We start from the raw sequence: 8846 nt of genomic DNA, 5'->3' as shown, positions 1-8846 counted from the left end.
CACTTTGACCTCCTGGGGTCTGAACTGGAAGAAAGCTGGAATCGGGAGCCAGAGCTGGCCATCAAACCCAGACACTCTGATGTGAGACATGGGTGTCTTAACTATGAGGCTAAATGCCTTCTCCTGACACAAAACAACTTAGTTCCCAATTTGAAGATGCCAATATAAATCAGAGAGCGAGAAAGTGAGAGAGAGCGAGTGAGCACATGGTCTCCAGATTTCCTTAAAACAAACAAATGTGGCAGCTGTTGCATGGAAAAGTGACAAGACTGTCCTAGCACATAAGAGACCAAGGCCCTAAAAACCCTGAGGCTTATGAGGTTCAAGACTCCAAACATTTCTTCAGCACCTGCTTCTCTTTCTCCAGCATCCTACCTGTCATCCTGAGGCCTGGTGCCGATCCTCACTCAGTGTTCAGCAATGTGAAGGTTGTCAGTCCATGTGGCAGACACTGCTGGAGTGACAGGCATCCAAACACTGTGAGTAAATATGAATGAAATAAGTCACTGCCTGCAGGAGCTCTCGGGCTAGCCTCGGGCTGGGGACAAGCCCTTGGCCCAGTCTCCCTCCCTGGAGGCGGAAAGGAATTAAAGGTGGGGGAAGCACGCAGGAAGGCACAGCCATGACAGGTGGCTTCTCGAACTCCATTTGTGATCGCTTTCCACCATGCAACACAAGGGGCCAGCCAGGCCCACCACTCTGCTCTCAGGCCTGTTAGGGACAGGAGGGTCTCCGGGGGGGGGGGGGGGGGGCTCCCGTGTCACTCCCCTTTTCCCACTTAATTATTTTATCCGACGTTTTCGATAAAATTATACCTTCCCTCTTCCATTACGGCAATCACTTAAAATTAAATACACAGAAAATTACCTTTCCACAAACATCTATTAAAAGCAAAGTTCCAGGCTTAAGTGATTGGCCAAATTCCATTAAAAAAGAGGTATTAAGTAAATTAGCTGAGCTGATTAAAAACACCTTCATCAAAGTACAACACTGGTGCCAACAATACTGAGCAGAATTGATTTTTTTTTTTTTATAGCAGATGCTACATCAGCAAAGAAAACTGCTTCCTCCCCTTCACTTCGGGTATTCCAAGGGAAGCTAGGGACCCGCTGAGACCAGGAGCGCGACGGAATAGGGTGGGAGGACACGAAGGGAAAACGCAGGGCGCGGTCAGGGGGGAGGCGTGGAGATCGGCGGCCGGGGCAGCGGGAGGGCAGACGCCTGGGGGGAGGGCCATGTCCAGGCGGAGCGGCTGCGACCTCTCCCCGCCGCCCGTCGGGCCGGACCCCGGGGGCAGCCCCGAGCCCCGCAGGTGCTCCCGCTCCCGGCCGCCAGAGGGCGCGGCCGGAGCCGGCGCGGCGGAGCCGGAGGAGGGAGGAGGGGAGCCGGCGGAGCAGGGTCAGCCGCGGCGGCAGGGCGGCGGCGGCGGCGGCGGCGGCAGCGGCGCAGCTCCGCTCGGCGCGCGTCTCCCGTCCCCGCGCTCATCCAGGGTGCGCAGCCCCCGCCGCCGGGATGCAGCCGCCCGCCCGCCGCGGCGACCGCCGCCTCGCGCTGCCCGCGCTGCTGGCGCTCCTCACCTGCTCCGTGGGTAAGTAGCGGGCGCGCACGGGCGCGGCGTGGGCTCCGCGGGCTCCGCGCCTCCCGGCCCAGCCCTCCTTGCCCCGTCCGGTCCCCGTCCCCGCCGCGCCGGCTGCAGCGCCCTCTCGCGGCGCCCGGCTGGGACCCGGGGTGCTCCCGCCCGGCGCCCGTTCGCTCGCCGCCGCCGCCGCCGCCGCCGCTGCCCCGACTCGCGCCTCTCCGCCTCCCTCCGCCGGGAGCGGGCGGGCGGCCGGGCGCCCCGCGGCCACCCCCGCAGGAGCGGGAGGAACTGTGCAACTGCGAGAAACTTTGAGAGAGGCCGGGCGGCGGCGGCGGTCCCGCCCCTCCGCCTTCCGCCCGCCCGCCCGCGCCCCGGCGGCGGGAGCCGGCTCTCCGCGGGCCGCCCGGGCTGGGGTTCCGCCCGCGAGGGCACGGAGGGCGGCGGGGCCCGCCGGGGCCCCCGAGGGCGCGCGGCCCGGCTCCTCCCCGGGAACGCGGCGAGCCCGTCGGGAGACGGCGCTGGCCGCCTCTGCCGCGGACAGGGCGCGCGTTCCTTCGGCCGTCCGTTGTCCTCCAGTCAAAAACCCCCCAAAAAACTAAACCCAAAGGCAAGCCGAGTCGTTGCGTGTCCGGTCGGAAAGCTTGGGCGAGAAATCCTGCCCTTGCCAGGCGGAGAGGAGTGCCCTGGCCTGGCGCTGCCAGCCGGGGAAGGGTGTGGGGATGGCAGAATGGCGCGGTTTGGGGAGAGACGTGGCGGCTCCCCGTCCCGCGCCCTGCCCGTGCCCGGACGGCCCGCTTCGGGCTGGCCTTGAGCTCCGAGAACGAGGGCACGCTTCTGCCTCGTCCGTGGACCCCTGGCATTGCCACGGGCGCCCACTAAGTGTGGCAGGATCGAAGGCGATTCGTTGGTGATGAATTGTGCCCAGGCCTGATTCATTGGGCACCAGTGTAATTAAAGATGCTGGCGCGCACCTTGCACAGGGAAGGCAGTCATTGATCACGGGCAGCGGTGGAGTTAGGCAGCTGCGCTTTGTCGGGAGACGAGGCAGCGCTGGGTGGGGGCTCTGGGAGACCCCGAGTCTGGAGGTTTGGGAAACTGACCAGGTGACCCTGGCTGCGGCCCTTGGCTGGTTGCCTGGAAGGTGTGCAAAGAACCGAATGGGTGGGTGGTAGCTGAACTCGGCATTCTACTTATAGCATCGCACTTTATAATGCTGTCCTGGGGATATGATATTTGTATGTCATAGATGCACTATACAGGCTGAAGCAAATACCCGCTTGTACTGCTAGGTGGATCTATTTTTTTTTTTTTTAACTTCTCTTAAGGAAATATTTGTGCTATCCAAACTTGATACTACACTGAAGGGCATTCAGAAGGAGCTGCAATGTCAACACATTTTTAGAGATGTTTATTAGCCTTGTGAAGTTGTCAGATAAGCACAATAAATAAGACACAAAACGCCTTAGCAGGTCCTGGGAGACGGTTGGGCTTTGTGATCCGGCTTTCGTGGGCTGGTACAGACAGGAGACGGTTTCCTTTGAGATCGGAAGTAAATCAGGCGTGCGTTTTAGTGAGCTCTGCTTTGATGTGAGGGCAGGGGAACCGGGCTGTTTGGAGATGCAGCCCTTGGAATCTTCCCGAAACAATGTTCCGAGGCATGTGAACAATCGGGAAGGTTTAAAAATACCTGAAGTGTTTCCTCATCAGATTGGTCTGTGTATAGTTTAGTTTCCCCATGAACGTTTATTTCAGTTTTTAGAGAAAAGTCAATATAGAAAATTTATTTTAAACCCATATGTATATACAGGGCAAAATCCACTGCGGCTTCCGTTGGAAGTCTGGCAGATTGAATCTGGTGGAGACAGACTGACTCAGGCCTGGTGGTCTCTTAGCTGTGTGGCCTTTAGTGGCTGTAGGGCTTAGTCTGCTCGATAAGACAGGAGGCAGGGGCTAGGTCGGATACTAGAAGTTTGTGGTCTTTTACAGTTTCAACTTCCTGATTCTATTACAGCGGAGACTTAACTGCCTACCCCATAACCCTCCCCGCCCTGCCTTTTTTTTCCTAACAAAACTTGTGTATTGGGGGTTGAGGGGAGGAGTGAAGAATGGTGTGGCAGAGCCGATATGAAACGTTTCTCAGTGGCGTTGCTGTGAGATATCTGCTGAGATTATTGGCTGGGCTTCTTGGTAAAGCTACTTAAAGGTGGCTCATGCCGTTGGGATGCAGGCCTTTTGACTTTGTTGTATCTACCTTCCCATTGCCTTTTATGTGGATCTGATGGCTGGAGCTGTGGTGACCATCTTGTGACCATGAGGTGACCTTGAAGATGGAATTCGGTCATGAGGATAGTAGATTAGAGAGACAGAAGCAGCCTGAGTGCCAGGTGGAGCACAATGCCAACCTTGGACCACCTGTTTCCAAACTTGTACTGCATGAGATTCTATACAACCAAACTTCATCCTAACTGAACATCTGTGAAGAAGCCGATTTGAACCGATGGCAAAATAATAGGTATTAGCTTTTATTTGTCACATCCCTGCTTCCTCTGTGTGCGAGCCAAAATTGTAGTTCTCGGCACCTGCCAAAATTAGGGATTTTTTTTTTTTTTTTCCATTCTGAGCCAAGTCTTGCTCAGATTCCTTTCATTGCAGTGAGTCAGAAATTTTAGGAGTCCGAGAGTCAGACCTAATTCTGAGTTGTTTTGTGTTTTTGGATTTTTGAAACCCTCTCTTCTCCAGCAGTGTGTGGCGTTAACCAGCAGAGATAATAATTTAGGGATGGGTTCTTTGTCAGCCAGGTGGTCTGGGACCCCCGTTATCATGGCCTTGACCTTAGGAGGTTGTCTGTCACCACCAGTCAAGCTCAGGGGTGGGGCGAGGAGCGGGAGGGAGAGCATCTACTCCAGGTGTGGGTGGGGGTGTGGGTGTGGGTGGGTGCCGAGGAGATGTTCTGACCCCTTCCTTCACTTGCTCGGAGGGAGGTCGTCACCGTGGGCCCAGTACTTGAGTTGGCCTCATCTGGAGCACACAGGGTTGGGATTTGGGCTGTTATTAGACACACTGTAAAGCAGGCAGACAGAATTCCCAAGCAGCAATCTCTTGGGGGATTTGTGAACGTTCTGTGTTTTTGCTCTGGTAGCTCTGTTACGATCCATCGTGGGTGATACACAGACTCTTGCTTAAGAACAATACGCAGGAGCCTCATAGGTTAACCCTGTGCTTCCCGTGATCATGGGTTTGTGGTGCATGTCAGGGCTTCCTCAGATCTGTGAATGAACGAGGGTCTCCCTTACTACCCTGAGTTCCAAATTCTACTCAGTAAGCGCTTCCCAGAGAAGCCTGAATAGCTAGAAATTTAATTATTATTTCATTTTAAGAAGTTTTACTTGATATGTATATATTTATAGCATGTTTTTTTTTTTAAAAAAAGATTTATTTATTTCTTTGAAATGCAGACTTACAGAGAGGCAGAGGCAGAGAGAGAGAGGTCTTCTATCCACTGGTTTACACCCCAAATGGCTGCAACAGCTGGAGCTGGGCTGATCTGAAGCCAGGATCCTGGAGCGTCTTCCAGGTCTTCCATGTGGGTGTCAGGGACCAAAGAGTTGGGCCACCTTCTGCTGTTTTTTCAGGCACATTAGCAGGGAGCTGGATCAGAAGTGCAACAGCCCGGACTCAAACCGGCACCCTTATGGGATGCTGGCTTTGCAGGTGGCAGTTTTACCTGCTGTGTCACAGTGCTGGCCCAATATAATGCGATATTTTAATTTGTGTATTAAACATGCAGTGATCTGATCAGGGTAAATGGTATATCCATCACCAAAAACATTTTGCCTTTCTTTGGGTTAGGAACATTCAAAATCTTTTCTACTGGGTTTTTTGAAATATTCAGTTAGTTGAATTTTTGCTTACTTTGCTGTGCTCTGGAACATTCCCAGTTATTTCTTCTCTCAGCTGTACCCCTTTACCCATTAGCTGCCCTCTCTCCATTTCTCCCTGTCTCCTGCACCCTCTGTAGCTTCTGGTAACCACTATTCTATCTCTAATTCAATAACATAAAACTTTTAAATTTTCACATGTAAGTGAGGACGTGTGGTATTTTTCTTTCTGTGTTTGGCTTAAATCATTTAACATAATATCTTCCAGTTCCTACCATGTTGCTGAAAATGGCAAGCTTTTATTCTTTTTAATGGCAGAATAATATTTCATTGGATATATCTATCAAATTAGAAAATGTTAACTTAAAATAGAATTAAGGGGACATGTTGTGGCACAGCAGGTTAAGCCACGGCCTATGATGACAGCATCCCATAATGGTGCTGTTTTGTGTCCTAGCTATTCCACCTCTGATCCAGTTCCTTGCTAATGCTTCTGGGAAATTAGCAGAAGATGGCCCGAGTATGTGGGGCCCTGCCATCCACGTGGGAGACCCAGAAGAGGCTCCTGGTTCTTGACTTCGGCTTTTCTCAGCCCTGAGAGTTGCAGCCATTTGGGGGAGTGAGCAAGTGGAATGGAAGATCTTTTCTTTCTTTTTCTGTCTCTTCTTTTCCCTCTCTCTCCCTCTCTGTCTTTAAAATAAATAAATAAATCTTTTGTAAAAAAAAAAATAGCTTTAAGGGGCTGGTGTTGTGGTCCAGCAGGTTAGTCCACCACCTGCCATGGTGTCATTCCAAGTTGGAGAGCTGGTTTGACTCCTGGCTTCCTCTGCTTCCAATCTAGCTCCCTGCTAATGTGCCTGGGAAAGTAGCGGGAGATGGCCCAAATGCTGGGACTTCTGCCACCCACATGGGGGAACCAGATGGAGTTCTTGGCTTCCGACTTTAACTTATGGCCATTTGGGGAGTAAACCAGTAGATAGATCTCTCTCTGTCATCTGCTTTCAAGTAAGCAGATCTTTAAAAGATAGTGTGATAAGGAAAACAGCCCAAGATTTCTTTGGTTTATTTAAAATAGTGATTGTTGACTGCCTACTGTATGTGCAGCATTGGGATATTGCAGAAAAAACACAGATTTGGTATCTGCCCCCATGGACTTTGCAGTCCAGAATTAAAGATAACCTGAAGCAATAACACAGTAGAAACTGCAGGTCTACTCAGTTCAGTGGGTGGAAGGTATCAAGGTGCATTGAGAACTATGCTTGTAAGGAGATGCTGGTCTTTCACGCCATCCGGGGCAGTGGTTGTCAATAGGGTCTGAGCCTGCACCCCAGAGAACTTGTATCTGTGTCTGGAGACTTTTGGTTGTCAATGGTGGTTTAGCAGGGCTTGCCACTGGCATCTAGAGCACCCTGAACATCCTCCACCACACACTGTAGCCCCGCCCCACCATCACACAGTTCATTGTTGGGTCCCACGTGCCAGTAGCGCTGAGAGTGAGAACTTTGGAGTCATGGCTCCGGGAAGGCTTCCTAGAGGGCACAACCTTAGATCTCAGCCTGGAAGGGAGGCAGAAACCAGGTAAGAGGAGCCAGGAAGAGAGAGGGCATCACGAGGTCTGGAGATTTTGGGAAGGGGCAGGAGAGTGACCAGGTGATGGGTCAGGGGTTGTGTTGATGGGCTGTCGGGGGCAGTGCACGACTGGGCTTCCAGCTTTGACCCTCAGTCTGGTTGTCCTGTGCAGCAGGGGTTGGAAGAGGCCTGGGGAGACCATGAGGAAGCTGCGGGAATGAACAGGTGGGAGATGATTAAGTTGGGAACAGGGCGCTGAGGGCAAGGGTTGGGGCAGGTACGAGGGGTGCATGCTGTGCTGTTGGCACATTCAGGCACTGGCAGAGGATGGCCAGGTTAGAGACTCAGTTCATCGGAGAAAAGTTGAGGCTGGGGTGCATGGTGGACTTTGAGGTGTCATGTCAGGTGAGCAGTTGGGTATTGGGGTCTGGAGCTTGGAGGAGACATCTCATTGTGGAGGTCTTGGGGGGTCATTACCACAGGTGGCAATTTGAAGGGTTGTTTTGTCGTCTTTTTCCCTAAGGAAGAGAATCATGATTGACAGAATAAAGTCATTTGATCTTTTTCTCAACATGTCTGTGTACCAAAATTTTGTAGAAGGTGGGGTAGGGCCAGCCCCGGGGCTCACTTGGCTAATCTACTGCCTGCGGCGCCAGCATCCCATATGGGCGCCGGGTTCTAGTCCTGGTTGACCCTCTTCCAGTCCAGCTCTCTGCTGTGGCCCGGGAGGGCAGTGGAAGATGGCCCAGGTGCTTGGGCCCTGCACCTGCATGGGAGACCAGGAAGAAGGTCCTGGCTCCTGGCTTTGGGCTGGTCATAGCTGCCACCTGGGGAGTGAACCAACGGAAGGAAGACTTTTCTCTGTGTCTCTCTCTCTCACTGTCCAACTCTGCCTATCAAATAAAAAAAAAAAAAAAAAGGTGGGGTAAAGTGGCCTTTATCTGTATAATGGAAAGCTGTGGGGTTTGCATACGTGAAAAAATGAGTGTAGGTGTCATCAAATAAGATTTGAATGCATTTCAAGTGTAGCAATGCCATTTTCTCCTGGGCATATGACTTATTTTCCCTCCTAAAAGAATATTTTACGATGCTGAGGAGGTGATATATTGTAGCTAACATCATTGCCTCCTGCAGGAAGCCCAAGGCTCTTTATACATCATGTTGGATTGATCTTCTCCAGATCCTTGAATGTGGGTGAGGTGTTTCGTGTGTGGAGTTAGTGAGGTGAAGGAAGGTAAGTGGCCAGTGCCTGCTGTGAGAATAGCCGTGCCCAGTTCCCTGAGATCCTGTCTGACTGCCAGTGCGCATCAAGCGTGAGTGCGTGAGAGTCAGCTGAGGGGCGTAGCGAAGCCCCTGTTTGTTAGAATGCAGATGATCGGTTCCAGCTCCAGTTCCCCAGTGCAGAGAGTCTGAGATGAGGCCTGTGGATTTGTTTTTTTTTTTTTTTTTTTTTTTTTTTTGACAGGCAGAGTGGACAGTGAGAGAGAGACAGAGAGAAAGGTCTTCCTTTGCCGTTGGTTCACCCTCCAATGGCCGCCGCGGTAGGCGCGCTGCAGCCGGTGCACCGCGCTGTTCCGATGGCAGGAGCCACGTGCTTCTCCTGGTCTCCCATGGGGTGCAGGGCCCAAGGACTTGGGCCATCCTCCACTGCACTCCCTGGCCACAGCAGAGAGCTGGCCTGGAAGAGGGGCAACCGGGACAGGATCGGTGCCCCAACCGGGACTAGAACCCGGTGTGCCGGCGCCGCAAGGCGGAGGATTAGCCTGTTGAGCCACGGCGCCGGCCTGAGGCCTGTGGATTTGTAAGCTCAGCAAGGCCCC

At 52.8% G+C, this 8846-nt stretch overlaps 1 protein-coding gene across 1 annotated transcript in view; it reads left to right on the top strand.

Moving 5' to 3' along the window:
• The first annotated feature begins 1235 nt into the window (after positions 1 to 1235).
• B3GLCT (beta 3-glucosyltransferase) overlaps positions 1236 to 8846 on the top strand; it is a 123941-nt gene continuing 116330 nt past the window's right edge. The window contains exons 1-2 of the mRNA XM_062195183.1: positions 1236 to 1443; positions 1490 to 1588. Of these exons, the coding sequence (XP_062051167.1) occupies positions 1236 to 1443; positions 1490 to 1588 (307 nt within the window). The remainder of the gene's footprint in view (positions 1444 to 1489; positions 1589 to 8846) is intronic.

The sequence above is a fragment of the Lepus europaeus genome, chromosome 6 (assembly GCF_033115175.1).
Source record: "Lepus europaeus isolate LE1 chromosome 6, mLepTim1.pri, whole genome shotgun sequence".
NCBI classification, from domain to species: Eukaryota; Metazoa; Chordata; class Mammalia; order Lagomorpha; family Leporidae; genus Lepus; species Lepus europaeus.
The sequence above is the reverse complement of the archived record's forward strand: the minus strand, read 5'-3'. Positions and strand labels throughout refer to the sequence as shown.